The sequence below is a fragment of the Desarmillaria tabescens genome (genome assembly GCF_030435595.1).
Source record: "Desarmillaria tabescens strain CCBAS 213 chromosome Unknown EV420scaffold_5, whole genome shotgun sequence".
Classification (NCBI taxonomy): domain Eukaryota; kingdom Fungi; phylum Basidiomycota; class Agaricomycetes; order Agaricales; family Physalacriaceae; genus Desarmillaria; species Desarmillaria tabescens.
The window spans coordinates 396,459-420,091 of NW_026848304.1; the positions used below are offsets into that span (position 1 = coordinate 396,459).

Genomic DNA, 23,633 nt, shown 5'->3' on the forward strand with positions numbered 1-23,633 from the left:
TATATAGTACATAAGCTCATTTCATTCAACAATTCAGCCGACTCGGTGCGAAGGGACACCTTTGAAGACGTAAAGCTCCCTGTGTGTTCCTATATCCGTGCTGGAACGTAGAGTCCAGTTCGAGTTGCTTCCCAGAGGTATCGTAGTCTCCAAATTGAAGCCAACGTCACTGAGTGCTCGGAGGACGCGGAGAAGAAAGTAACTAGCATCCACCGTCGACGCCGCTGTGATCATTTAATCAAACGTTGGTCATGGGTACAGAAATCAACCTTACATGATTGGGTAGGTTCAAAATTCAGTCGGCGCGTTCCTTTCATGTATATAAGACAACATATGTCGAAACCCCAGCAAGCAGGACTCACTTCTAGTTGCCTCTCGCTTTAGTTCTATCGATCGAATATGATCAATGTCCTCATCATAAGCAATCAAATCGGGGAAAGCCTCCATCAGTGCGTGCCCGATGGACTCTTGAACGACAGACGGAGGATGTATCAAGTTGACCCGCAGTCCACCTTTGGAGAAGAACGCGAGAAAGAAGCGAGCAGTTTTGTCGACAGCGCGAGCCACGAAAACGAGTCGTGGGGGCTGGAAGACAGATGTTAGTGTCAAAAGGAATACACATTTATCGACAAACCTGGAAACCAATATTGATGCTAGTTTGAAACGCATATCCCTGCGAGAATAATAAGTACATGGAGTGACATGAATGGAAGAACGCACCCGTATTGCGAATACCCGGAACAGGGTCACAATCATGTCCCAAGCCCTGAGTAAAGTCGGTGCGCTACTCCAATTGCTTGAGTAACGGCAAATACCTTTTCTTGTGCGGACCAGACATGTTCCACGGAGTGTTCTTGAACTTTACCCGCCATATGGAGTCTCGCTGTTCATCGCTTTCAATGCCGTCTTTCCAAATCCCGAATATTTGTTGCCTTATTTCAGTCATCGCAGCCTCTGTTATATGTTCAACGATGAGTTCATTGTTCCCGTGAAAGGTCATAAACATCTGGCCTGGAAAGACGGACAGTCAGTTAGACGAGTGGCTCAAAGGCAAACCATGGCACATACAGGATTGAAATGAAGCTTTCGCCTTTGCCACCGCAGACTGAGCATCCGACCTTGTTCTCGTTCGCGTCACAGTTTCCCTCGATGGGGCAGTTGCTGGCCTGCTAGCTCCACTTGACGTCCGCTGCCTCTCCAGCCTGACCTGATGCGTAGGCATAGCGTTTGCGGTAGACGATCTCTTGATGGCAGATTTCACTGGAGCAGGGCCGTGGGCAGGAATTGTTGATGATCTCTGTTTTGCGGCCTTGGGCGGCTTGGTCGTCGACTTTGAAGGTGTTATCTGAGCTACGAGGTCGGGTGGAATGAAGGGCTTTGGCTGGGGAAAAGGCGTAGAATTGGGTGGAAACGATGCAGCATTGTTTGGGTAAGGAGTTCCGTTGGTATAAGGACCTTGATTTGCTAAACGCTGTCCGCCGTAGTTGACAAAGGGCGAGTAGCCACTGTTCGCCCCAGCAGGGTACGATGGAGGAGAGAAGTATTGCTGTTGCTGTTGCTGCTGCTGCTGCTGCTGGCCGGGATAATAGGGATAAGTTGAATAGCTTTGCATGGCTGGTCACGAACACAGTCGATATCGAAGAAATGAGAGATGACAGCAGAGAGCAGAGTGGACGAACATGAGGCTCCGAAGCGCTCTACACTTCCTTTTCCAGCCAATTATATACTAAGCAAAATCCGACCAAGGGCCATTGGCTTCCTTGCAATGTCGCAGGGAATATCAGGAAGCAATGGCACGGAAAAAGAAATAAACAAGCAAAGCATTGGCAGCAAGAACAGAGGCAGCTGTAGCGCTCAGAAAGTACTCACGTAAGCGCAGACAGTCATCCTGTGTCATCGGCCTGCCCCACCTTTCTTTCCAGCTTCGTTGTCGACCATGGCGTCCACTTTCTTCACCTGGCTGCGGTCACCAGCAGCGCGAGAATACTTTTTCAGTGAGCGTACTTGCTATTTCTTACTCACAATAATCTTAATTTCACTTTGAACAGGCACTCATTTTTGGGGCCCAGTTCGGATTTCCCCACCTTTATGGTCCCAGCAGTCATTCACCACATTCTAGGTCGCCAACTGGGGTCTTCCTATCGCTGCTCTTTCCGACTTGTCCAAGGATGAAGAATTCATTTCTGGCACAATGACAACCACCCTTGCGTGTTATTCGTACGTTCTGCCCGTCATATAGAAAATTTCTTCCAGACTTCTAATCTCGTCCTAGTCTCGTCTTCATGCGTTTCGGTACGAGTCTCCAATGTCTATCACACTCAGCACCTGATTTTGTCTTCAGCTTGGCGCGTCCAGCCGCGTAATTACCTTCTCTTTGCCTGCCACACGACCAACGCCCTGGCGCAGAGCGTTCAAGATGTCCGATTCCTGAACTACTGGTACAACGGCGGACGGGAGAAGAAGCTAGGGCTGACGGCGGAGCCTAAAGGCAAGGTCACAGAGGCAGTCGAGGCAGCGAGAGAAGAGGCCAAGAAGGCTGGCCAGTAGCCTCGTTCTTTCCAGATATTCACCCATAGATTCACTATCTGTGTTTCATTCATATATATTATACGTAAATACCTCCCATAAATCACCAAAATCCGTCGTCTGCGTCCCCGCGTCCCTTCTTAGTGCTACTCTGTGCCAGGGCCTGTTTCTCATACATCTCGGCAACCTAATTTCCGTTAGCCTTGGTGCGTCAAAGAACGGATTTAGCGCGTACCTGTTCCGGCCCCGTCGCATCTTCTGCAGACTTATCGTCTCGTATCCGTATAAAGCGAGGGAACCTAAGTGATATACCTCGCTCGTCCGCCTGCGGAATATCAGCGATGAATGACACCAACACAGAGATACACTTACAAGTCCTTGAGCCGCAGTATAAACTGGACTTAAACTTAAATCCGCCGTCAAAACTTCCCATACGACCTTCGGCTCGAACCAGATATCTGGCTTCGCTCCCCCAACCTTGACATCGCCCCGAACTTTGGTCATCTCAAGTGGCCGGAGCAAATCGTACAGAGATTGAAGAGCTTCCTCACTGAAACCTGTCCCTATCTTGCATATCGTTTGATATTCTTCAGAGTCACTGTCATAGCATGCTAGGAGGAAAGCCCCGTAGACGTTCGTCCGCTTTCCCTTGCCGTAGTATCCACCAACGACTACCAAGTCAAGGGAATCCCCAATGCCGGCCAAGTAGTCCTTTTTCAGCTAAAACAAACTCTCAATACCAATACGGACATATGCACAAAGGAGTCTCTATACCTTAAGCCAATTAACACTTCTTCGGCTTGGTTCGTAAAAGCTTGCCTCGCTTTCCAGCATTTTGACCATCAGACCTTCACACCCGTCCTTGACACTTTCTTCAAGGAAAGATTGTATCTCATCGGTGGTTTCGCCATCCGACGCTTTGGCAAAGTCAAACTCTCCAGGTACCACATTGAAGTTATCTCGTAAAAGGGAACGACGTTCGACAAGTGGTTTGTGAAGTAAAGGCTGTTGGTTTCACTTAGTATACGACCTGATCAGAAAAAGACTCGAAGCGTACTTCACCATTCAAACACAAAAGATCGAACGCAAACAAGCATACTCGTACTTGGATATCCTCCACTTTGACGTCCTTGCGCTTCCGCTTGCTCAGCTCCTGGAAGGGGAGTATTTTGCTAGCGACAGGGTCCCATGCAACGGCCTCGGCATCTAGTACAAATGACTGGGTTGATTCTTTGAAACACTGTACTATGCAATGAGCACGCAGAAAAAACGATGTCCAGATATCCTCACCTTTGGAAGTTGTTCAACGAGGTCTGGATATTTCTTGCTCATATCCTCAGAATTTCGACTGAAGACATTGACGGTACCATCCTCAAGCTTGTGAACCTGTGATCTAAGATGAGGGGCATCTTCATCTTGAGATAAGCATAGATAGCACACCTGAGCACGTTCGCCGTCGTATTTATATTCGCACGTGAACCGCTTCTTCTCAAACCTGTCCAGGACTTCACCGATAGCCTTAGTCGGCTTAGCAAGCATAGGCTTTAATGGGACACCAGGAGTAAGTTTGCAACGGTCTCGTAGACCATCCAGACCACACTCGAGCAATGCGGGAACCACTTCATCATAAGAGGGTAGCTCACTTCCCCAGAATGATCAGTGATATGAATGTGTGAGAAAGAGGGTACATACCTAAACACGCCCTTCATAATACTCGCTCCCTCCTCCAGACGAGCAGCCAGTTTCTCATCCGACCACTTCTTTCCTGCTAAAGAAAAATGGTAAGAGAAAAGGCTAACACCTCCGGAAATTCATGTATCATACCTCTTTCTCTCTCTGCAAGAACCGACGCATGAGCAAGGGCAACAAGTACAGAGCGCTCAGCATTCCCTATACGAAGTTTTCCCTCTAGACTACGGACTATATACTTGGCTTCAAAGTCCTGACAAGCTGCAAGGAGTTTCGTTATGATAGATACTTTCTTTGCTTGCGACTATGTCGATGATGAATAAAAGGGTGACAGATAAGAATGGAAGTCAACTGACAGATTGACCAGAAGTAAGGGCGATCTCTTTGAGACTAGCAAAAACGTATGGAATTGTCAGCGCTTTAGGCTTCCCTATCGTCTTTTGGCGATTCTTCGAGTTCTAGAAAATAGGTCATTCGACGGATAGGTTTTGACTTCAAGATAATATACCATTGCTACTAAACCCAGGTCGCCTTCTTTCTTCAGTTCAGCTTTGACAGTGGCAATAGTACGACCGGTGGACTCTCCGATCGCTTTTATGAGCAAGCTTTCACCGATGCCCAGTTCAATACCCACATAATCAGGGCTTAACTGCATCGAGAGGTCTAGATCATCGACGCAATGGATATTAAGATTGCTTACCCTGTTTATGCAGAGATACACTGCTTGGAGGAGAGACTGCGCGTTGCCTGAAGTGCTTCGCTGAATAACAAGAAGCAGAAATGAGGTTAGAAGGGCATTCTTTTCCAAGCGCTTAGTTGTAGCTTCGATCTTGGAGAACACGTTGGTCAAGGCTGCATACGGTACACTGTCAATAGTTAGTACGAGAATGGAAATGCTAAAGGAGGACATACGGATCACCGGTTTTCCAGCCACCCTTGATGTCGACGTCCTCAACTTTGGACAGAGCGGCAATAGCACTATTATGGCATCAAGACAAGCATCAGGTCATGAAACAAAGGTCCTCGTACCTTTTCGACGCGGCTGTTAGATTTGTAGCCTTGCCACCACCATCCTCAGAATCTTCGTCCATAACCTCATCATCTCTGTCGTCATCACTTGGGGCTGGGGAGCTAGCTTCGACCTGAGTCACAGTCTCTTTCTCAGCAATTGCTTTGGACTTCGACTTGCTCTTGGCTGTAGCTTTGGGTGAAGGCACAGGGGGAGTTGGTGTTTTCGAAGATGTTGGGGAAGACAGCACACGTTGTTCTGGGCAGCGTTGAGTCGAGTTTCGTTGAAGGAAGAAACATTATCGAACCTGCTGTCGAAGACGGTTCACCCTCTTCGTCAGATTCAACTACTCGCCGCCTTTTGATCCTAGGCGCGTCCGCTAATATTCGATGTAAATGGGAGCTCGTAGAAGGTCACGTTGTCCTACCTACGGGAACGACTTCCTTGCGCTTAGAACTTTCGGCTATATGCTAGACTGAGACTTTGTGACGTATAACGCGAAGAACGCGCGCACCTTTGGGCGCAGGACGCGTATCGACGTCCATGGCTTCATCCTTGACGCGAGACGCGTCCACCTTGGCTGGTGGCTTTGTCTTTGTCCACATTTCCCTCAAACTTGATTGCTGGGGTGGTGCTGGCTTGATAGACTTGGGCATTTCGAAGAATTTACCTAGGCGGGAGATGAGACGAAGGTAGAGAATACGGTGTAGCGCGAAACAGACCTAAGGTTTGCTGGCGGCCCATTGGACGAGACAGGAGACGCGTGATAAACATGCGTACACACTAGAGTCCTTTGGGAAGAATTCGAAAAGCACAATATCGAACTTGGGTCGTAAGAGAAAGCAGTATCAAATTATCATCGTAGAACGTCACTGTCAATTGTCAAACTGGTCGTATCATCTCAGAAAAATCCCACATTTCACGAAGGAAAAAAGTACCTGCTATCTGTTGGTTTGTGGCTTCGAAGCGAAGAGCAAGACACCAGACTCCTACTCAATCGGGGTAGACCTCCCGGGAATTGCCGTGACTGTATAGTCGAGATTTAAGTTTGCACTCTTCATGCCACAACAACTGTCAACAAATTTTCGAAACGTTACGCCTCAAGCCGCCTCGCCCTCCCCGACGTCCTCAAGACAAATATGGCTGAACAGGTGCGCTACAGGTGTCATTTCATAGTGTTTATTTTGCTGAACAAATGTGGTCTTGAAGGTAGAAAAAGCTTTCCAAAAGCAACCCATCTTCCAGAACGCCAAGTCGCGTGGTGCGTTCCCTTCAAGACAATGCAATACTCGTTCTGACGGTAGCATTTGTAGCTGGCAAGAAGGTCTCAACGAAGGACAAGCGTTGGTACAAGGATGTCGGTCTGGGATTCAAGACTCCCTCAGAAGCTATCAGTGGGACATATATCGGTGCGACAATTCTCCAAGACTTTACAGGGAGAAGGCTGATAATGGAACAGATAAGAAATGCCCCTTCACTGGTGAAGTGTCAATCCGTGGCCGTATTCTGACCGGAAAGGTCGTTTCGACAAAAATGACCCGTACCATCATCATCCGACGGGACTACCTACACTACATCCCCAAATACAGTATGCGGTGCTGTCAACATTGTTATACTTTGGCCTCACATTCATGACAGACCGATACGAGAAGCGCCACAAAAATTTGGCTGCTCATCTTTCGCCGGCCTTCCGTGTTGAGATTGGTGACATGGTCACAGTCGGTATGTAGATGGTGCATCGTGATTCTTTTTCCCATCTGACGGTATTTCGGCAGGACAATGTCGGCCACTGTCTAAGACGGTGAGGTTCAATGTGCTGCGGGTGTCGAAGAACAAGGCGGCAGCCAAGGCATTTGGCAAGTTCTAGGAGCAAGGGAATATTTTGCATCATCACCACCATATGTCGAGCTTTGTTACAAAATAACCCATGCTTATGTCCACTATGAATTGCGCAGCTCTAAGTCCAGCAAACGGTGCCAGCAATGAGTCAATTAACGATGCGGGGATCAAAGACATCTGCCAAAAAAACAAGTCAGAATTTTGAAAGAATATTCGTCCAAGTGAATTTTGTGTGAAATAGCCAGCGCCAAGGTGCCATATCGGGCGTTGTTCTCACGGACCACGGCTTGACCTGATTGTTGTTGCTTCCAGTGTTGCTCAGCCCCTTCCTTGTTCTCCTTCCTTCCATTTTCCAGGCAGGCCCTTCTGCGTATCTACCTTTACGTCCTGCTACCTTCCCATCGCTGCAACACTGGCGCCAACGCTCTTCTCCGTATTCACTTCCAAGCTCGCCAAGGGTCGACCATCGTCGCCTTTACCACCTGGCCACCACTCTCCTCTGATGGGCCAACAGCCGTCCAAGAAGTCAAAGAAGGGTAGCAAGGAGAAGGAGAAGGAAGCCGATTCGCCGTCTCCTGAAACAGCGACGGAGGAGGTGGGAGAAAGCACGCCGCAAGGTTCCTTGTCCCGAGCGACGGGCTCCGACGCAGTTAACGGTGTCGACAAGTCACTACCGAACGGAGGGCCTGCTATAAATGTATCGGCTCCCGATGGTGCTGCCGTAGCATCCTCAGGAAATGGTACAGGACCTCGCAAGCCTGCCGACCCCTCTTCTACTGACCCCCCTCCACCAAGTCCTGCCTCTCCAGCATCTTCCTCTTCAACGTCTCAAGTTTCCCCGAAGCCTTCTCCTGCTCCCTTAGATATACCGGCTACCCAGACGATTTTGTCCAATTCAAACATGTTCACTCCCGGATCGGCCTCCAGTAACGGACTTCAAAGCGAGAACGGAGGTGTAAAGGAGAAGCCACGGCCGTTTGATGTCGATGACATGATACAACGGCTTCTGGATGTCGGATATACGGGGAAAGTCAGCAAATCTCTTTGCCTTAAAAACACAGAGATCACTTCCATCTGCCTTGCCGCCCGAGAGGTTTTCCTAAGCCAACCTACTCTTGTCGAATTATCGCCTCCTGTGAAGATCGTCGGTGATGTTCACGGGCAGTACTCGGACCTCATACGGCTGTTCGAAATGTGCGGTTTTCCTCCCGCCGCAAATTACCTTTTTCTTGGGGATTATGTCGACCGTGGCAAACAAAGTCTCGAGACTATCCTCTTACTTCTCTGTTACAAGATCAAGTATCCGGAAAACTTTTTCTTGTTGAGGGGGAACCATGAATGTGCGAACGTGACGCGAGGTGAGTGGTGGAGCTGTTGCGTGTCCAATACGTCACTGACGATTCTTCCCTTCTTAGTATATGGATTCTATGATGAGTGCAAACGACGTTGTAATATCAAGACGTGGAAAACGTTCATCGATGTTTTCAATTGTCTACCTATTGCCGCCGTCGTAGCCTCCAAGATTTTCTGCGTCCACGGAGGTCTATCGCCTTCTCTCCACTCTATGGAGGATATAAAGCGGATACAGAGACCAACAGATGTTCCAGACTATGGTCTTCTGAACGACTTGCTCTGGTCAGATCCATCCGATACAGCTCTAGATTGGGAGGATAACGAGAGGGGAGTGAGCTATTGCTTTGGGAAAGCCATCATCAATGAGTTCCTTGTTCGTTACGACATGGATCTCATATGCCGGGCACATATGGTTGTAGAAGATGGTTACGAGTTTTGGAACGATCGAACACTAGTGACAGTGTTCAGTGCACCTAATTATTGCGGAGGCGAGTCAAATCACATTCTACTTGGTTCACGTAACAAATTTGTCCTTACGAATTTCCATCAGAATTTGACAATTACGGGGCATGCATGAGCGTGTCAGAGGATCTGCTTTGTGCCTTCGAGTTGCTCAAACCTCTTGATGGTGCCGCATTACGGAAGGAAATGACTAAAGCAAAGCGGAAAAGGTACGCACTATATACCTTGGTCCTTTTCGTTTCGATATTCTAATCGATTTATTTGTAGTATGGCCACGGCCGCATGAGTTTTACGACGGTTTCCGACGATATACGAATATAATAGCTGGTAGCCTCTTGGTGGATCTGTGTTCATAGTTCTGGCCACCGACGCACTGTGATGAAATTGTAGACTAGGGCCAGCGACGTATATGAGGATGACCCCCGTAGAACATTGACGAAAGGCAGTTTTCGCTAACTGCTTCGCCCCTCTTTTTCACCACCCTGTCGTTTGAATGGCCAGAGGAGATATTGAGTCCGCTCTTTTCTCTGACTCTTGTAATCATACTTTCTTTTCTTACTTTAGGATTGGCATTTTGTTCTCCTCTATTGCTCTCCCCATCTTCCTGTCGATGTTTGTGTTATAAGTCTCAGTACTCATGGTCTCGTCACGTATTTATTCAATAAAAGACGTTTGAATTGCTACTAGGATTGGAACTAAGATTGTAGACATACGTTCTATATTATAGGGTGTACTCTGAACTAGTGCTTAGCCATATCATATGCCAACACTCCGAAGGCTGCGACTATCATTGTTGATCCTACAACACTACCCATGGTAACGGCTCTCATGCCGGCGCCGAACATGACATCCGAAATGAAAACGAGAGCTATCGTTAAGAGACCTCCGACTGATGTCATGATTGGCCCCCATATGGCCAGAAGAATCTGGTCGCGAAGTTTCAGTGACTACAAAATCGAGAATGTCCCTAAAGGAAACTTACCATAAAGCCAGCGTTAAACACGACACCACTCATGGCAATCGTCATTATAGCCAGAACCGTCCGCCAGCTGTCCGGTAAGGCAAAGGCTTCGATTTGAAAATAGTCCAATATAGGTATAGGTATCCATAGAAAAATGAATGTGCATATTCCGATGGCCGATGTTAGGAAGTTGGGATGGAATCCAAATGGAGGCGGACAGGCTGTGTCGGTATCCTTGGTATCCGTTTCGCTGGAATTCTCAATGTCCAAATCATCTGCCTCCGGAAGTGGATCATATATCCTCTCGGAAACAAGCTCCGGATCAGATGGCAAGGCAGCGTACTTTTTGTACATAACCTGATACAATGCATAGATAAGCGATGCCGCTAATGTTAGCAAGTCGCCGATGAGAGGTGCCGTAGGGCGTTTGAAGTCCTGCACCACCTCCGTGCCTGTTTCTTCAGGAGCGGATATGCTACCTCCATAGACAACGACTAGAACGCCTAGAGTGGCCAATAGAACAGCCAGGAGTCGGCGCGACTCCCATTTGAGGTGAAAGACCTGGACAGAGATTATGTACGCGAAAAATGCGTTGGTGTTCCAAATAGCTGAAATTGTAATTAGACACGTTTGCAGCGGATGAATCGAGACGTACCAGTCACGTCACTGACACTGCATAAAGTCGTCAGGAAAGCACACGAAAGTCACAGTGAGGAGATAACTCACGAAGCCAGAGTGATGGCAGCAAACCAAAGGAGACCCGGGAACGTGATTCCGGCAGTTAACGTGAGTATGAGGGAAACGAAACGGAACCGAGGGAAGTCCGTCGAACTTGGAGGGAACGCCAAAGGAGAAAGGTGGTCACCAACAGCTATTGATAAGCCATTTACGAGGGACTTTGTCGAGTGCTTCGTGGTCATCCTTAGATATAAGAGATGAAGTGGGAAGATGATAGCGAACGACGAATGAACGACGTAGCTACCAAGTAAATTAGTAATAGTAAGAGTGAATCAATAACCCGACGCACAAAATTAAAAAAGGTTGTCTGTATCCGAGGTCTGTCTGGACATACTAGGAAGAGCAGATAAGCGCCTGTTTCAGCAAGCACCGGGGGAAAATACCTACTTGTGTGAACTCGCTCTCTACTACAAAAGCAAAAAGGGTGACAATAAAAAGTGCTACCGTAAGTTTCCCCCCAATGTGAGGGGTGAATGGGGCATGATGACCAGCAGGCATGTAAGGATCAAAGGAGTAGGAAGGAAAGAACGGAACGCGCCTTATTTAATGACCGCTACTTGGCGTAGATCACGTGACACGAAAGTCTCGCGCTGACGGACCGGGTTCGTTTAAGTTAGACTTCTTCAGACCGTCATGCTTCGCGCGCTTTGGGCTTCGAGCCGACCGTTATTTTCTCGCCTTCGCCTTACCTCGGCGTTGGTTCACCACCATCCTCACCGTCATGGTCTCCAATCCCTCACAGAGACGCCACATCTCGCTCGAGGCATGAAAGTGCGCTCTTCCGTAAAAACAATGTGCGAAGGCTGCAGCATCGTTCGGAGGAAGGGGAGAGTCTATGTTATTTGCTCCAAAAATCCAAAGCACAAGCAGGTGCGTTTTCTCAGCAATGCATATCTTCAATTGTTTGACTTTTCACTTTTGGTACAGCGACAAGGATGAAGGAATGGCAGCAGAAGGAGATGTAGACGTCGAAGATTCACACATTCATACATTAAATCTGACGAACCCACATCTGAAACTCGTATTGGATGCCCTTTTCTTCTTGCTCTCCTTCTGGGACCTCGAACCCTACCCATTCTTTGAATGCATCATAGTGTAGCCCTTTTCCATACCGGCACCCCTTCTCCGTTGGTCTCAGCAAGAAAGTCTGGCATGAAAACGTCGCATTCGTCGAAACTAGGTGAGATTACTCTCGTGAGGAGAATACGGTCCACGAAGGGAACGATAGACGATGGTGAGAGCCGAAGGCACTCAGAGTATAAGGATGCACCCCCAATAACGAAGGCACGATGTATCGAGTCTTTCAGACTGAGCAGTCGTTCGAACGAGTGCCGCAAGCCTGACTCGAGGAAGGCTGTTGCATTGTCCGTTGATCCCCTTGGACATCATCACCAAAAGATAGATTGTACATTTAAAAATATTGCGCACAAATCATATTTCTCGTTTCTACTGATGACGATGTTGATGCGATCCGAGAGAGGCCGGAATTTTGGTGGAATGCTCTCGTAGGTGTTTCGCCCCATTATGACCGCGTTATGCATTCCTTCTGGTGCATTGGATGTGACCCGAGCGAAATATGATATTTCTTTGGGAAGGCGCCATGGTAGCTGCGAGTTTTTCCCGATACCGTTGTTCTTGGTTGCAGCGACGATGATGGTAAGACGGGACATGCCTGTTGTAAAACTGATGCGTGGTACAATGATGATAGTTATCATATCGATATCGGTCATCCATCGATGCATATAAATGTGTTCAAGACTTCAATAATTCAAAAACAACGATGAAAAACTACAGAACAGCTACAGAGCATATTTGCAAGAAACCGCGCAAGAGATTCAGTGACAAACATCAATTCCATTTTTTCCATTCAGACCCTGCCGGAGGCTTTACCTCCACCCGCTTAGCCTTGACCTCTTCCCAGTTGGTGCTGAGTGTGGTGCCGCCGCTCTCGGAATAGCTCTTCATCATTGCCCGCTTAGTGTCGTCATCCGCATCCTGGAAGATCTTCTGGAAGAAGCCATTGAGAGTACTATCGCCACCAACATTAGGGTCTTCGTCTGTCGTTTTCTCCTTCTCCGTGGAGAGTATGTTGGTAGTGATGCCATCCCAGTTCTTCTTAGGCTTGACAGAGGTCGTGGTCATAGCAGGCACCGAGGGGAAAGATGCAAGAGCTGTATCGCGGCAGCCAAAATCAAGCGCTTACGCTCACTTGCAGCTGTTCAACCACTTACGATCAGGACTGTCTCCCACCAGCGCACCCCAGCGGCCAGGTGCCATCTTCGTCAGCCTGACCTCCACCTTCACCTTGCCGACGGTGTACTCGCAAGATTCAGGATTGATTTGACCTTTGAGTGGCGCAAGAACAAGACTTTTGTCGCCGTGTGTGTAGGTAAACTAATATATTATATCAGCCGAGAGAGATGTACAGGAAGAGTATGCACACGAACCTTTCGAGGCTCAAACTGGACGTCCACCTCAGACGGGTTTGCATTGCGATCAAAGATTGACAGAGTGAGTCGTTCGTCTGTTTCATAGAATTCGTGTCTGTGTCGGGAAACTGTCAAGCTTTCATAGTCATACATTGAAGCATAGAACTGACCTAAGAGTAGACATTTTTGCAAATTTTGAAAAGGTAATGGAAGTTGTGGCTCAAGGTAGAAAACTCCAGAAACTGACCGGGACCCGGGGCAAGACTTTGTCACGCTCGTTACATCATCATGTGATGTGACTCTGGTCGCAAAGTGATGTCATTTATGATGATTTCCTGAATCCCTGTCCGTGTTGCTTTAGCTTCGCCATCTCCTACACCGCCTGTTATCAACACCTGACAACTCAAACCACCATGTCAAGCGTACCAAAAGCCGTCCTTTATTATTCTTCAGAGTCCATATGGTCTTCCGCCGGTAAGTATAGTCACGGTGCATATGGCGTTCTTGATCTCAATACTCTGAATAGTTCACCTCTCGTTGTAAGAATGTCTCTTGTCATGAGTTGTTGTTTTACACAATTTACTCGACTAGAGAGGAGAAGGGATATGGAGCGGATGAGGTCGATCTTCGCGTTGTCGACTTGGGCGAGTTCTCGCTTACCAGACTGCATGATTCCGTATACTCAACCAACTGTAACTCTTTAGACAAGGGTGAAAACTTTGCTCCATCATTCCTTCGTCTCAGTAACAAAGGTACTGCAGTGTCTTGATCTTGCCGAAGGCCTTGAAGTGACAACATCCTTAGCAATGGTCCCAACTTTGGTCGTTCCACTCCAGAAAACGCTATCTGAGGACGTGGAAAGTCGGTACCGAGCGATTACCGAAAGCAAGGTTGGAAAAATGTCGTGTTAAAGCAATAGTATACTGACACAACTTTAGGCTATCATTGAATTTCTTGATAAATCCCGCTCACCGTGGTCGCAAACCCATACAACATCCTCAGCTCCTGCACCATCGTTGACTCCAGCGACTATCGCCTTTACGGAAACTTCAGCCGAATTGATAGAACTCGTCCATACCGATGAAGTCAATCCCAACAACCTCGAATATATGAACGCTCGAGACACGGATTCGTTGAAGAACTTGGCTCGTGAAATGCTGCCGGTGTTGCATACACGTAGAGCTGTCTTATCAAAGTATATCTCTGATGCTGACAGCGGCAAAATCCAAATTTCCGAGAAAACCACGGCGCTCTGGAAGGAGAAAAAGGCCGCGACAGAGGTACTGCTGGGGCTGTATAAGAATGCAGATGTTTCAGAGTCTGCGTTGAATCCAGAAGAGAAGTCCAAGAGAGCCGAGTACTTCGAAATGGCGAGATGCGCGCGCGCCTCGCTGGGTCGTGCTCTTCTCAGATTACAGAAGGATATCATCGGGCCCTTTGCTCTTGGTAAGAATCCTATGTCCATGTCCCGGTTTATTCAATCTCAAACTCATCATCATAACGTTATGTAGGGGACCAATTGTCGATTGCTGACATGCACCTCTCCGCCTGGTTGGCAAGTATAGTCAAGCTCGCCGGAGGCGCTGCGACAGACAATGGCTCTGCGATGGTTGGGAGACTACAGGAATATATTGGAACGGAGTTCATACTGGGAAAACAGGGTCGATTGTCTCAGTACTGGGAAGCCATGAAGGAGAGGCCCAGCTGGAAGAAGGTGTATGCCGAAGGATTGCATTGAATGGTCTGTATATATTTTCGAAGGTTAGCAGAACCATTGTGTGCTACGACTTGTTACCTTGAAGGATTGGTCAGACCTTCGACCTGTCGTGTTGCTGAACCTGACACAAACAAATGCCAAGTTAATTCATACTTAGTGTCATCACGCTGCTTTATATCTATACGTAAGAGCTAAAGCAGGAAACGTCGAGTATTCAACCAGCTTGGTGACGTTCACTTGTCTATTGAAACCTTTGGTTTTCAACAAGACAATTTCAATCGCAACGACGAAGTGTCGACTTTCCACACATGACCCAAATTGGTTCCGCGAGCGGACGTTCATCGTGACCTAATTATGAAGAACTCTAGGCTAGTACATCAGAAGGTGGAATTCTCTTACCTGGTAAGAGATGCGCAGCTACACGCTTCCAGAGTAGAGAATCGTGTACAGACGACGTTAATCATAAACCTTGATATGGCAGGACTGCACCATTGAGGGGACAACACATTCACGCGAAGCGCATCTCCGTTCAAAAATTGACAGGCGCAACTGGTCATGCCTTTCCAGCTCACCAATGCCTTCCTTGATATCTTCTCGAGCTGCTTTCCCAGCGACCACGATGCGCTTCCTCTACCTCCCTTCGGTTGTACATATCACCGTACTCAGATTCAGTACCCCCGTGGACTGTGCTCGGCGTCTCGCTACCTCTTTCTTCTGCTTTTTTCCGCCGAATTAGAGCCAGGGCCCGCTCCCTTTCAGATAGTTCACGTGTAATGCGTGCATTGACTTCTGGTGGTTGGCCGGGGGCGCTTGGAGGACGAGGACGGTGTCGCGAGGAAGAGGAAGAGGAAGACTTGGAAGCAAGTTGATGTGTGATAGATGTTAAAGGATCGTGAATGGATTTTCGTGCCGTGTCTCGCTTCCTGCGTTCCTCGGCAGCTTCATCTCCTGCCACGTTATCTCGATCACGGTTGCGTTCAGAGTACCATGGCCGGAGATCCTTAGCAGAAGGAGCTAACGGCACTCCTTTGTCCGTCTCCTTAGGCTCAGCCTTCTTGGTTGACCGCACAGTTGTAATTATGGCGTTCTGATTTCAAGTTAGCAAATCAGGCACAGAATACAGCAAGCGTACAGACCTGTTCGAGATCTTCAAAAAAGTTGATGTGACCTCCAGATGTAGGCAGCGATTCCTTAGCGCCCTCCAATTGCTTCATATCATCGTCTCTCCCCTTCTTCTTGGAGAGAGAGGCTGCCCCTGCCCGTTCTCTGAGTAGGTCTATTCTAGCTTCTGAATCCTATTGAAAAAAATAGGTAAGGCACGGCTATATATTACGGAAAGGAGACTTGCCGCTAGCATCATTCTTCCCTCCTCTCGTGCCTCCTTCTCCCGCGCCTCTTCTTCATCCCGGCGGACACGTTCGATGTTATCCCTACGATACGGGTGGTAGGATTTGTGGTGTGCGATGTTTAGCTTGCCCATGGAGTATTATGTAGGCTACGACGTGAAAGTATAAAGCGAAGGATAGTCACGCGCAGGAATGAATGTGGTTATGTTTGTCACGTGATATATACCGAGAAGGATTGGGCCGTTCTGGGACATCCCTCAAATACCTCCTAGACGCTCCTAGTCTGATAACCGCCAAAAGCCTCTCCTCGACGTCCGCGACGGCGGCGGCGAAGCATTCCTCCTGTGGTCGCTCTTCCTGCTCTTCAGTTTCTCTAATTTATCTTGACTCCAAGCTGTGCGCGGCCTAATCACACTCGTTCACCAATGTCTTTTTCCGCTAATTTTTTGCATCCGCAAACCCCTCAATTGCCTCCTTCGCCTCGTCCAGACGACTACGACGATATAAGGTACCGACTCGGATGATACAGGTGAGGACACCACTGCCGTCGTCGTCTCAGCCAGCAGCGGCGACCCCCTTCACCACGACCAGCCTTCCTCTACCTACCTCAGACCCATTCAGGAAGAACCTCTGTCTCTTCGACCGCCAATTCTACTCCAGTTCCATCACGTTCTACGTCTCCGCTGCCGCAGTTCTTCATTTCACATGCCTCATCATCTTCGTGCTCTTCTGAAACGGAAAGTGAGTCGGGCTCGCCATTGTTGACAAGACGGACGCCATCAACATGGAGAGAAGGACAGGCGGTGGTGGACTTTTACGCGCCGCAAAAGGAGAAGAGGCGGCGGAGTCTTACGGACGTTGAAGAAATGGACAAGGAGGATTGTGCGACATCCGCTCGTTCCTCAGCAGCCCATAACCATCGTATGCTTGTGTCACACTGCTCTATTTCTCTTTGCCTACTCAAAAAATGACAGATCCTAACACTTATGCTCCTCACTGCATTTGCTATCTTCCTCCGACTTCTTTTGATATACATCTTCAATCCTGATAAGGAGCCGTTGCCATGGCGTGGTTATTGCTCAATACCATCTATGGCTTCACCGACAGACTATATCATGTCATCGGCCTATCCGTATCCGTATCCTGAACCTCTGTCAACAGGAAAAGACTTTCCTCCGGAAAACCTAGATTCACTTCCGCCAGCCGGTCTTTTCGTCGGCGTATTCTCCATTGATTCAGCCTTTGAAAGACGTTCTTTGATACGTTCCACTTGGGCAAGTCATCCTAGAAGTAGAGAAGGTGCAGGCTCCGGTGATAATGGGGTGGGGACGTCTCGGTCGGTTGTCCGATTCATCCTCGGTCAGCCTCGGAAAGATTGGGAACAGCAGATTCAGCTCGAGATGGAATGTGCGTATCCGGTCCGTTGACTTCTAAACTTACATTGACGTTCTTCGCAGTGTATAACGATCTTGTAATTCTACCTGTCTCGGAGAACATGAATGGAGGCAAGACGCATGCCTTTTTCTCTTGGGCATCACTCAACGCTTGGGTTCCCCCTCTGTTTTTTGATACCCCTACACCTCCTCTGCGCTTTTCATACTTAAATTTGACTACCCCACCGCCAGCCCTGGCTCCGCACGACTCGGTTCACGCGTGGAAAGACCAGGATTCAGGACGTTCTCGATCTTGGGTACGACCGGATTACGTTGTTAAAGTCGATGACGATTCCTTTGTAATGATGGCAGAACTTGAGTCTCGACTGCGCGTATCACTCCACGAAACTCCTAAATCCCATCATCCCAATCACACAGAACCACACCTGGCAATACACCCCAAGGATGAAGTACATTGGAAGACAAATCACACGACTATATCGATATCGCCAGATAATTTTTCGACAGCATTAGATGAGCAGAAAGACATGAAAGACCCCCTAATATATTGGGGATATCTTGTCACGAATAGACTGCACCGATTCATGGCTGGAGAGTTATATGCTCTCAGTTGGAGTCTGGTTGATTGGGTAGCCAAGGACCCTACGGTCAAAGGAGTTACAAAAGGTGCCGAGGACAAGCAAACCGCGAAATGGATGACGATGCATCCTCTTGCTTCTGAGATACGATGGGCTAGCGAACGGTGCTGGATATATGACCACCCGCGGTCTGGTACTGTGTATGTTACGCATATCTTGTTTGTGACATCCCGCTTACCTTATATTTAGATACGCTCACGGCTTCCTTTTCCCTTCAGAGGTAACTCGTGTAAAGCGTAGCGTGGCATCTTATCTGGCCAACGTGCCGCAGGAGGTGGCTGGGTCTGTGACAGTCGGTACAGGCGTTCTTCCTGCACCGACATCTTGGGCCCATTCAAGTGTTTCAACGTTTGGTGTGCGGTATTCACCCCCGGTACCCAGTTTGTCTACGCATGAAGCAGTAGAAGCTCTTGTTGAAGGTAGTGACATGTCTACTATCAGCGAAGGTCAGTTTTGTTGTGCTTCACTCACTGTAGCTTCGTCGAATTGACCGTCAAACGAGCAGGGAGCGCCATGTCTTCAGAATATGCATGGTCACATCGAGAAGGTAGAAAAACAAGATACGAGAACAGTCGTTTGGGAGGAACCATTGTCGTGCATTTCATCAAGAAGAACCTGTGGTTTTTGGAGACGGCCCTTGCCTTGCTGGGTGGCGAGGAGTATTCCGAGTCCGAGAGGTATCAACAACGGGAATCCGAACGAGCAGGACAACTTTACCCACCATCACTGACATCGCATTCGTCCGGATCATTCCTACACACGAATGTGAATCTCAATCAACATATTCATTCATAGCATCGGCATACATCTACCAAACAATTTTGCATAGTGTAATGTATACACTCATATCCTTTGTGTCTCTTCCATAGCTATTTACTTTATTTCATGCTCTCTCGATTGTCTGTTGGAACTTCGCATTTTATACATTTCTTTCTTCCCGTCGGACTTTTAGTCTAGTCTGCACGTTTCCTTCTTGAGTGGGTTATATTATTGAAAGGTCAGAGTCCGATGGTATATAATTACTGAGGATGTAAGTCAGTAACCGTCTAGTTCAACGGGTAAGGGTTGATTAAGATTCTGTTCTGTAGTAACCGTTATAGGTTCAGTGGATTCATACCGCATCTGCACGGCTCGCATGATGGTGCCTTGCCACTGTTTTAACCACTCGCCTTCCCTGGATCCGACGAGCTTCTTTGCCTGGCCATCTCTAGAGCGCACAATCACAGCATCCCTAGCAACGGAGCCTTTCGTGTCTACGTGATGTTCAGGTTCGGATTCTAGTGACTGCCAGCGTTTCAGAGCGTAAGCACCTCCGCAAACCTCCCACCTACCACCGCCCTTGCTATGAAATCGCTTGAAGAGCCAGATGAACGGGAATATGAAAAGGATAATGGACAGGAACTTTAACCATTTATTGGAAAGGGTTCTTGAGAGACGGTTATCGGGTCTGATGTAAACTTGTTTGCCAGAAGTTTCGAAGTTGACTTCGAGTGTGCCAGTATAGAAAGAGGTCTTGATGATGGAACGGATGGCAGATTCAAGATTGCGTAAATTCCACCCGTAGATGGACTTGAAAGTAGTGTAAGCAACTGGAGCCGGTGAAATTATGTGAGCTTACTTTGACGTAGACGAATTCTTTCAGGTATTTTGGCGAAGCGCAGTATTCATCAGCCCAGGCCCGAAGGGTCTTGGAAGATCTCAGGACAACGGAATCCTCCAAGGTCGGACAAGTATCCGTGGTCTGAATGTTCGAAATCCACGGGGGAAGACCGCGTGCATCTCTGTCTTTGATCCAAGAACGAAAGGCTCTTCTTTCCTTCCACCTTGCCTTTCTTGGGCCAGAGAGGTCGATTTCCCTGAACATGCGACCGCGGTAAGCAGGGTCAGAGTCTGCAACTGACCAATGAGTTGGTTCCGGAAGGATGAGCTGATCAAGGGAGATGTAAAAGTCAAAGTCGACGACGGTTTCTGTGTAGCTCTCGAATCGTGTTTCGACCCTTCCACCGTGACCCGTATGAGTTACGTGGCGTTGTCGAGTCTCTGAATGGGTACCGCGACAGTGGAGAGAAAGCGACGGAGGTGTACTTGCTTGAGAAAGCAGGAATCGATAGAGCGCTTCTCCTGCAAAGAAGATTAGTAAGGGCGTTACGACACGGGAGCAAGATGTACATACCGTCCGAATTCAAGTGAGGATCGTGCGACACGATGTTGCCGTTCCCTGTATCAAAATACTCGGCATGGTATGGTGCGAATTCGGGCGGAGGGTCGTCCTGAGGGAGCTCATTGTCAAAGTCGATGAGCAAATGAGTGCTTTCAGCGACGTCGTGGAACGGGGGCGGTGGCGGCGTCGATGATGTGTTGGGTACGGACGATGGGCCGGCAATGGGCGGGGCGGCCTTGTTGATGGTGGTCCATGGCGGAAGGAGGACCGACTGTGGAATGGAAACTAACCGGAATGGGGAATAAATTAAATAAATTACTAAAAGCGGTGACCAGGCTCCGTGCGCAGCCCTGCATGTTTCGTAAGCTTATACCCGTCCAAAGCGGTCTTTTTCGGCCGTTGAAGAGATAAGAAAGATTTCCAGTCGTATTCCTGAAATTTCGTGGTTTACTTGAAGCAAATAAGTCAAGGTCGGCTACGTAGAAAGAGGCACATGGATTGTTTGATATAAATTTAGTCGCTTGCAGGGGGAACTACGGCCCAGTCTGAATTTGAAATGTGGCTGTGTCATGAATTTGAGAAGTGCCGTTAGTTGGCAGCAGCTGGCTCTGGCTGCCACTTTTCCCTACCACCGTCCCACTGCGCCCTCCCGTTTTTTCTTTTTTTCCCTGTCTCTCCCGTCACCAGGCCAGTGTTTCGGTGCTTGGAGGTACGTGGACGAGGCAAATGATATTCAGATGCTCTCCAACCGACCAAAGAGACAAGAATCCACTTCAGATCTAGGTAAGCTCCTCAAAGCAGCCTTCTCTTCCCAGCCGACAAATTCCTCACCACTACACTCGTGTCGACGCCTTTTTCGCGTTTTGAGCTCATTATCGTCTAAAAAATGAATGCTCACTGCCTTTTTTTCGTCTCTGCGTTCCAGCTTTCCTTCTTCTCTGAATATTGCCCTTTTCTTCACTTATTGACTGCCATCCTTTACCTTTTCCTCTCCACTATTTTCCCTGAAATTCTCTGCTCATGTCGTCGCAAACTACACAAACTACTGCGACCACTTCTCCTACGACTCTAACCGACACGTCTTCAACAAATACTGCTACCCAAACTGCTACTCAATCTCCAACGGAAACTACGCAAACCGAATCCGTTACTCAAACGGCCACTCAAACTGCTACTTCGACCACTCAAACGACGTCGAACATGGCAACTACTTCTCCGACTTCTTCGAATGTTCCCATTTCGTGAGTGTCCGTGTTTATGCGCCATTGCTATCCTCATGTTGATTGCATCACTGCTCTTCACTCAGCACAACAGCGTCGCCATCCACAGCCGCTTCACCGACCACAGTTTCTTCTTCTAATAATTCACCGTCGGCTACGACGAGTAATATTTCAACAACGGAAATGTCTACTTCATCTTCTGAACCAACTACTTCGAGTAGTACCCAGGTGCCTACAACTTCCACGTCTGTAACGACCTCTGAATCCTCCTCGTCGACATCGACATCGCCTCCTACTACGTCGTCGTCATCTTCCACTTCAACGTCGGAACCACCGTCGACAACGACGTCTGAGACTACTTCGTCCACCTCACAGTCGACTACTTCAACGATAGCGACGACGACAACAACATCATCTTCGCCATCCACAACATCTACACCTACCTCAACTTCGACGTCTGAAATTACGACAACCTCCACCACTCCCACCACAACCTCCACGCCCACAGTTACGGAAACAACGACATCATCGTCATCGTCATCCACGAACGATGACCTTGGGACCACCACCACCTCTGCACGCGTTCAGACCGTGTTCGTATCAAAATGCTATCACCGTTCTCGCGCTAATTGTTATTTTTAGAACAACCTTGCAAAGTACTGTGTATATCACCACGACAAATAGCGCTGGTCAGACAACAACCAGTGCGCCTTCAGCTGTTACCAGTCTGGTGACAAGTACAGGTACTGATGGCGGCGTCGTCACTATAACACAAATTGGTGTCAACCCTACCCTCAGCTCGAATAATGACTCTGGCACGGCCTCATCGTGCGTCTTTTGCATCTACGCCCTAACGTCATTGCTGATTATCTGTCACAGCTTTTTCCAAAATAAAGGTGCAGTTGCGGGGGTGTTCGTCCTCGTAGGCCTGGCAGCAGCATCAATAATATTGTTCATAATCTTTTACATCCGTCGGCGGCGTCGCACTCGGAGAATGGAACATGACAATGCCGTCTCGGCTACTCTTACTGCTGCGGGCTTTCACCGTGCACCTCTGGACGATGACGATGACAACAACGAGGATGGGTCGAGAATGCAAATGTCTCAGCATTCTCCCCGGAGTTCTATACCGAGTGCCGGTCGGCTGTCCGCTTACATGGACAACGTGGAAAGTGGTTTCAACCCGTACGCAGACGTTGGCCATCCGATGGGCAGGGACGATTACATACCAGTCAGAAATCCGAGCCCACCACCCGGTGCTGGCGGTGGCGTATTTGGTAGCATCCGTGGAAACGCGAGCGAGCAGAGGATCAGTCATTCCGCGTCACATAGTGCAGGCAGCTACGAGCCACTTCTGGCGTCCTTCTATCAGGCCCAGAACGCTGCTGAAGGCTCAGGGCCTCCCTCTCCACCGCCTCGTAATCCACAAAGACTTTCAGATGTCAAAAATCAAGCGTCACCCACTACCCAAAACAGTGAAGTGAACGACGCCACTTCATCACTGTACTCTTCGGAGAGTACAGGGGATGACCGGCTGGATCCTGACCTTCGTCGGCGGCTCAAAGATGATTCAGATAGTGACAAGGCTGATCTCAGGGACAATGAAGACTACTCACGTCCCGTTCTTGGGGTAGGAATCTCTTATGAATTTTATGGTGTGCTTGCTGACCTTACTCTACAGGTTCGAAATGTTCCGGATAAGGTTTCCCAAGAGTCTTAGTAGCTTTTTTCCATCCTACTCACGCGAGGTTCCGACACCTCATCAGCATTGCGGACCCTTGTATATTCTGACCCCCATTTGCATGAAGGGGCTTCATGGACCTCTGAACCTGTTTTTAGTAGACACTGACACGACGAAAACGCACGCTCATTACTTCATTTTAGCATATTTTATATAGTGTATTTGGTAACCATAGACCGATGCCTTTGTTGGTAGCATACGAGTTGTAGTACATTGCATATGGACCGAATACATAGATATCCTTTACGCATTCTCAGTCTATAGCTTGTAGGTTTCACGTGATGTCGAGGACACGACGCGTCGTAGTCTAATATTTTCGATTAGTAAAAGCCGTTATGGCTTTCTCTCATGGTCTTTTTTTATCAATAATACCCACGTATTTATCATCAGATGACTGTGATACAATTCAA

At 48.3% G+C, this 23,633-nt stretch overlaps 14 protein-coding genes across 14 annotated transcripts; 7 read left to right on the forward strand and 7 right to left on the reverse strand.

Annotated features, from left to right (window-relative positions):
• Window position 1: 1 nt before the first annotated feature.
• Window positions 2–1,863, reverse strand: EV420DRAFT_1759783 (uncharacterized protein). The gene is made up of 7 exons (XM_060480597.1): window positions 1,069–1,863; window positions 816–1,011; window positions 721–766; window positions 635–673; window positions 363–585; window positions 275–310; window positions 2–224 (listed from the first exon to the last, which is right to left on the reverse strand). Exons 1-7 carry the CDS (start codon window positions 1,610–1,612, stop codon window positions 34–36), a joined length of 1,275 nt encoding a protein of 424 aa, XP_060336090.1. The 5' UTR covers window positions 1,613–1,863; the 3' UTR covers window positions 2–33.
• On the forward strand, window positions 1,846–2,577 carry EV420DRAFT_1512560 (uncharacterized protein). Its single transcript, XM_060471660.1, has 5 exons — window positions 1,846–1,994; window positions 2,049–2,068; window positions 2,120–2,217; window positions 2,273–2,292; window positions 2,342–2,577. Exons 1-5 carry the CDS (start codon window positions 1,937–1,939, stop codon window positions 2,545–2,547), a joined length of 402 nt encoding a protein of 133 aa, XP_060336091.1. The 5' UTR covers window positions 1,846–1,936; the 3' UTR covers window positions 2,548–2,577.
• Window positions 2,578–6,193, reverse strand: EV420DRAFT_1301642 (uncharacterized protein). The gene is made up of 19 exons (XM_060468405.1): window positions 6,163–6,193; window positions 5,947–6,111; window positions 5,739–5,894; window positions 5,652–5,687; window positions 5,532–5,603; window positions 5,245–5,482; window positions 5,128–5,193; window positions 4,916–5,081; window positions 4,724–4,864; window positions 4,572–4,673; window positions 4,351–4,519; window positions 4,219–4,294; window positions 3,967–4,168; window positions 3,817–3,912; window positions 3,584–3,766; window positions 3,301–3,531; window positions 2,899–3,246; window positions 2,762–2,851; window positions 2,578–2,713 (listed from the first exon to the last, which is right to left on the reverse strand). The coding sequence occupies exons 2-19, from the start codon at window positions 5,996–5,998 to the stop codon at window positions 2,630–2,632; spliced, it is 2,508 nt and encodes an 835-aa protein (XP_060336092.1). The 5' UTR covers window positions 5,999–6,111; window positions 6,163–6,193; the 3' UTR covers window positions 2,578–2,629.
• Window positions 6,194–6,295: 102 nt separating this feature from the next.
• Window positions 6,296–7,198, forward strand: EV420DRAFT_1512563 (ribosomal protein S17-domain-containing protein). The gene is made up of 6 exons (XM_060471661.1): window positions 6,296–6,375; window positions 6,434–6,485; window positions 6,538–6,633; window positions 6,684–6,812; window positions 6,863–6,946; window positions 7,000–7,198. Exons 1-6 carry the CDS (start codon window positions 6,364–6,366, stop codon window positions 7,089–7,091), a joined length of 465 nt encoding a protein of 154 aa, XP_060336093.1. The 5' UTR covers window positions 6,296–6,363; the 3' UTR covers window positions 7,092–7,198.
• On the forward strand, window positions 7,199–9,546 carry EV420DRAFT_1512564 (Metallo-dependent phosphatase-like protein). Its single transcript, XM_060471662.1, has 4 exons — window positions 7,199–8,421; window positions 8,479–8,904; window positions 8,967–9,087; window positions 9,146–9,546. The coding sequence occupies exons 1-4, from the start codon at window positions 7,566–7,568 to the stop codon at window positions 9,162–9,164; spliced, it is 1,422 nt and encodes a 473-aa protein (XP_060336094.1). The 5' UTR covers window positions 7,199–7,565; the 3' UTR covers window positions 9,165–9,546.
• On the reverse strand, window positions 9,547–11,099 carry EV420DRAFT_1512565 (uncharacterized protein). Its single transcript, XM_060471663.1, has 6 exons — window positions 10,965–11,099; window positions 10,867–10,910; window positions 10,566–10,817; window positions 10,495–10,511; window positions 9,861–10,447; window positions 9,547–9,804 (listed from the first exon to the last, which is right to left on the reverse strand). Exons 1-6 carry the CDS (start codon window positions 11,073–11,075, stop codon window positions 9,619–9,621), a joined length of 1,197 nt encoding a protein of 398 aa, XP_060336095.1. The 5' UTR covers window positions 11,076–11,099; the 3' UTR covers window positions 9,547–9,618.
• A 103-nt stretch (window positions 11,100–11,202) lies between these two features.
• On the reverse strand, window positions 11,203–12,292 carry EV420DRAFT_1301654 (dihydrofolate reductase-like domain-containing protein; the record flags this gene model as incomplete). Its single annotated transcript, XM_060468406.1, is given in 3 exon segments — window positions 11,203–11,445; window positions 11,503–11,954; window positions 11,970–12,292. The coding sequence occupies 2 exon segments, from the start codon at window positions 12,290–12,292 to the stop codon at window positions 11,666–11,668; spliced, it is 612 nt and encodes a 203-aa protein (XP_060336096.1). The 3' UTR covers window positions 11,203–11,445; window positions 11,503–11,665.
• EV420DRAFT_1262633 (ribosomal protein L36-domain-containing protein) lies at window positions 11,211–11,516 on the forward strand (the record flags this gene model as incomplete). Its single annotated transcript, XM_060467130.1, has 1 exon — window positions 11,211–11,516. The coding sequence occupies one exon, from the start codon at window positions 11,211–11,213 to the stop codon at window positions 11,514–11,516; it is 306 nt and encodes a 101-aa protein (XP_060336097.1).
• Window positions 12,293–12,425: 133 nt separating the features above from the next.
• EV420DRAFT_1637219 (SGS-domain-containing protein) lies at window positions 12,426–13,190 on the reverse strand (the record flags this gene model as incomplete). Its single annotated transcript, XM_060476674.1, has 4 exons — window positions 12,426–12,748; window positions 12,809–12,971; window positions 13,025–13,121; window positions 13,177–13,190. 4 exons carry the CDS (start codon window positions 13,188–13,190, stop codon window positions 12,426–12,428), a joined length of 597 nt encoding a protein of 198 aa, XP_060336098.1.
• Window positions 13,191–13,419: 229 nt separating this feature from the next.
• EV420DRAFT_1475290 (uncharacterized protein) lies at window positions 13,420–14,744 on the forward strand (the record flags this gene model as incomplete). The annotated part of the gene is made up of 6 exons (XM_060469271.1): window positions 13,420–13,480; window positions 13,533–13,545; window positions 13,598–13,758; window positions 13,787–13,896; window positions 13,945–14,452; window positions 14,518–14,744. 6 exons carry the CDS (start codon window positions 13,420–13,422, stop codon window positions 14,742–14,744), a joined length of 1,080 nt encoding a protein of 359 aa, XP_060336099.1.
• Window positions 14,745–15,130: 386 nt separating this feature from the next.
• EV420DRAFT_935726 (uncharacterized protein) lies at window positions 15,131–16,249 on the reverse strand. Its single transcript, XM_060484056.1, has 3 exons — window positions 16,072–16,249; window positions 15,860–16,018; window positions 15,131–15,810 (listed from the first exon to the last, which is right to left on the reverse strand). Exons 1-3 carry the CDS (start codon window positions 16,201–16,203, stop codon window positions 15,292–15,294), a joined length of 810 nt encoding a protein of 269 aa, XP_060336100.1. The 5' UTR covers window positions 16,204–16,249; the 3' UTR covers window positions 15,131–15,291.
• Window positions 16,250–16,494: 245 nt separating this feature from the next.
• EV420DRAFT_1617829 (glycosyltransferase family 31 protein) lies at window positions 16,495–18,930 on the forward strand (the record flags this gene model as incomplete). Its single annotated transcript, XM_060475285.1, has 8 exons — window positions 16,495–16,577; window positions 16,629–16,810; window positions 16,860–16,990; window positions 17,044–17,476; window positions 17,527–18,241; window positions 18,291–18,547; window positions 18,607–18,778; window positions 18,897–18,930. The coding sequence occupies 8 exons, from the start codon at window positions 16,495–16,497 to the stop codon at window positions 18,928–18,930; spliced, it is 2,007 nt and encodes a 668-aa protein (XP_060336101.1).
• A 206-nt stretch (window positions 18,931–19,136) lies between these two features.
• Window positions 19,137–20,618, reverse strand: EV420DRAFT_1637223 (uncharacterized protein; the record flags this gene model as incomplete). Its single annotated transcript, XM_060476675.1, has 4 exons — window positions 19,137–19,670; window positions 19,720–20,222; window positions 20,275–20,547; window positions 20,582–20,618. 4 exons carry the CDS (start codon window positions 20,616–20,618, stop codon window positions 19,137–19,139), a joined length of 1,347 nt encoding a protein of 448 aa, XP_060336102.1.
• A 260-nt stretch (window positions 20,619–20,878) lies between these two features.
• On the forward strand, window positions 20,879–23,612 carry EV420DRAFT_1512584 (uncharacterized protein). Its single transcript, XM_060471664.1, has 5 exons — window positions 20,879–21,045; window positions 21,577–22,075; window positions 22,125–22,310; window positions 22,362–23,112; window positions 23,164–23,612. Exons 1-5 carry the CDS (start codon window positions 21,000–21,002, stop codon window positions 23,200–23,202), a joined length of 1,521 nt encoding a protein of 506 aa, XP_060336103.1. The 5' UTR covers window positions 20,879–20,999; the 3' UTR covers window positions 23,203–23,612.
• The last annotated feature ends 21 nt before the right edge of the window (window positions 23,613–23,633 follow it).

What these genes read in the sequence shown, in the direction of transcription:
- EV420DRAFT_1512564 (XM_060471662.1), top strand. Translation starts at nt 7,566, where the DNA reads ATGGGCCAACAGCCGTCCAAGAAGTCAAAGAAGGGTAGCAAGGAGAAG. An exon ending in ATGTGCGAACGTGACGCGAG is followed by an intron (nt 8,422 to 8,478) that starts GTGAGTGGTGGA and finishes TTCCCTTCTTAG; the next exon opens with TATATGGATTCTATGATGAG. An exon ending in TGCACCTAATTATTGCGGAG is followed by an intron (nt 8,905 to 8,966) that starts GCGAGTCAAATC and finishes AATTTCCATCAG; the next exon opens with AATTTGACAATTACGGGGCA.
- EV420DRAFT_1759783 (XM_060480597.1), bottom strand. Translation starts at nt 1,612, where the DNA reads ATGCAAAGCTATTCAACTTATCCCTATTATCCCGGCCAGCAGCAGCAG. An exon ending in TCTGGTCCGCACAAGAAAAG is followed by an intron (nt 767 to 815) that starts GTATTTGCCGTT and finishes GACTTTACTCAG; the next exon opens with GGCTTGGGACATGATTGTGA. An exon ending in GCATCAATATTGGTTTCCAG is followed by an intron (nt 586 to 634) that starts GTTTGTCGATAA and finishes TCTGTCTTCCAG; the next exon opens with CCCCCACGACTCGTTTTCGT.
- EV420DRAFT_1512584 (XM_060471664.1), top strand. Translation starts at nt 21,000, where the DNA reads ATGCTCTCCAACCGACCAAAGAGACAAGAATCCACTTCAGATCTAG. An exon ending in TCTGCACGCGTTCAGACCGT is followed by an intron (nt 22,076 to 22,124) that starts GTTCGTATCAAA and finishes TGTTATTTTTAG; the next exon opens with AACAACCTTGCAAAGTACTG. An exon ending in ACTCACGTCCCGTTCTTGGG is followed by an intron (nt 23,113 to 23,163) that starts GTAGGAATCTCT and finishes CTTACTCTACAG; the next exon opens with GTTCGAAATGTTCCGGATAA.
- EV420DRAFT_935726 (XM_060484056.1), bottom strand. Translation starts at nt 16,203, where the DNA reads ATGGGCAAGCTAAACATCGCACACCACAAATCCTACCACCCGTATCGT. An exon ending in AGGGAAGAATGATGCTAGCG is followed by an intron (nt 16,019 to 16,071) that starts GCAAGTCTCCTT and finishes TTTTTTCAATAG; the next exon opens with GATTCAGAAGCTAGAATAGA. An exon ending in TTTTTGAAGATCTCGAACAG is followed by an intron (nt 15,811 to 15,859) that starts GTCTGTACGCTT and finishes ACTTGAAATCAG; the next exon opens with AACGCCATAATTACAACTGT.
- EV420DRAFT_1512565 (XM_060471663.1), bottom strand. Translation starts at nt 11,075, where the DNA reads ATGCCTGCTGGTCATCATGCCCCATTCACCCCTCACATTGGGGGGAAA. An exon ending in TAGAGAGCGAGTTCACACAA is followed by an intron (nt 10,911 to 10,964) that starts GTAGGTATTTTC and finishes TGCTCTTCCTAG; the next exon opens with TATGTCCAGACAGACCTCGG. An exon ending in AGACAACCTTTTTTAATTTT is followed by an intron (nt 10,818 to 10,866) that starts GTGCGTCGGGTT and finishes TTTACTTGGTAG; the next exon opens with CTACGTCGTTCATTCGTCGT.
- EV420DRAFT_1512560 (XM_060471660.1), top strand. Translation starts at nt 1,937, where the DNA reads ATGGCGTCCACTTTCTTCACCTGGCTGCGGTCACCAGCAGCGCGAGAA. An exon ending in GCACTCATTTTTGGGGCCCA is followed by an intron (nt 2,069 to 2,119) that starts GTTCGGATTTCC and finishes ACCACATTCTAG; the next exon opens with GTCGCCAACTGGGGTCTTCC. An exon ending in ACCACCCTTGCGTGTTATTC is followed by an intron (nt 2,218 to 2,272) that starts GTACGTTCTGCC and finishes ATCTCGTCCTAG; the next exon opens with TCTCGTCTTCATGCGTTTCG.
- EV420DRAFT_1512563 (XM_060471661.1), top strand. An exon ending in ACACTACATCCCCAAATACA is followed by an intron (nt 6,813 to 6,862) that starts GTATGCGGTGCT and finishes CATTCATGACAG; the next exon opens with ACCGATACGAGAAGCGCCAC. An exon ending in TGGTGACATGGTCACAGTCG is followed by an intron (nt 6,947 to 6,999) that starts GTATGTAGATGG and finishes GTATTTCGGCAG; the next exon opens with GACAATGTCGGCCACTGTCT.
- EV420DRAFT_1301642 (XM_060468405.1), bottom strand. Translation starts at nt 5,998, where the DNA reads ATGTTTATCACGCGTCTCCTGTCTCGTCCAATGGGCCGCCAGCAAACC. An exon ending in GGGCCGCCAGCAAACCTTAG is followed by an intron (nt 5,895 to 5,946) that starts GTCTGTTTCGCG and finishes TCTCCCGCCTAG; the next exon opens with GTAAATTCTTCGAAATGCCC. An exon ending in TCGTTGAACAACTTCCAAAG is followed by an intron (nt 3,767 to 3,816) that starts GTGAGGATATCT and finishes TGCATAGTACAG; the next exon opens with TGTTTCAAAGAATCAACCCA.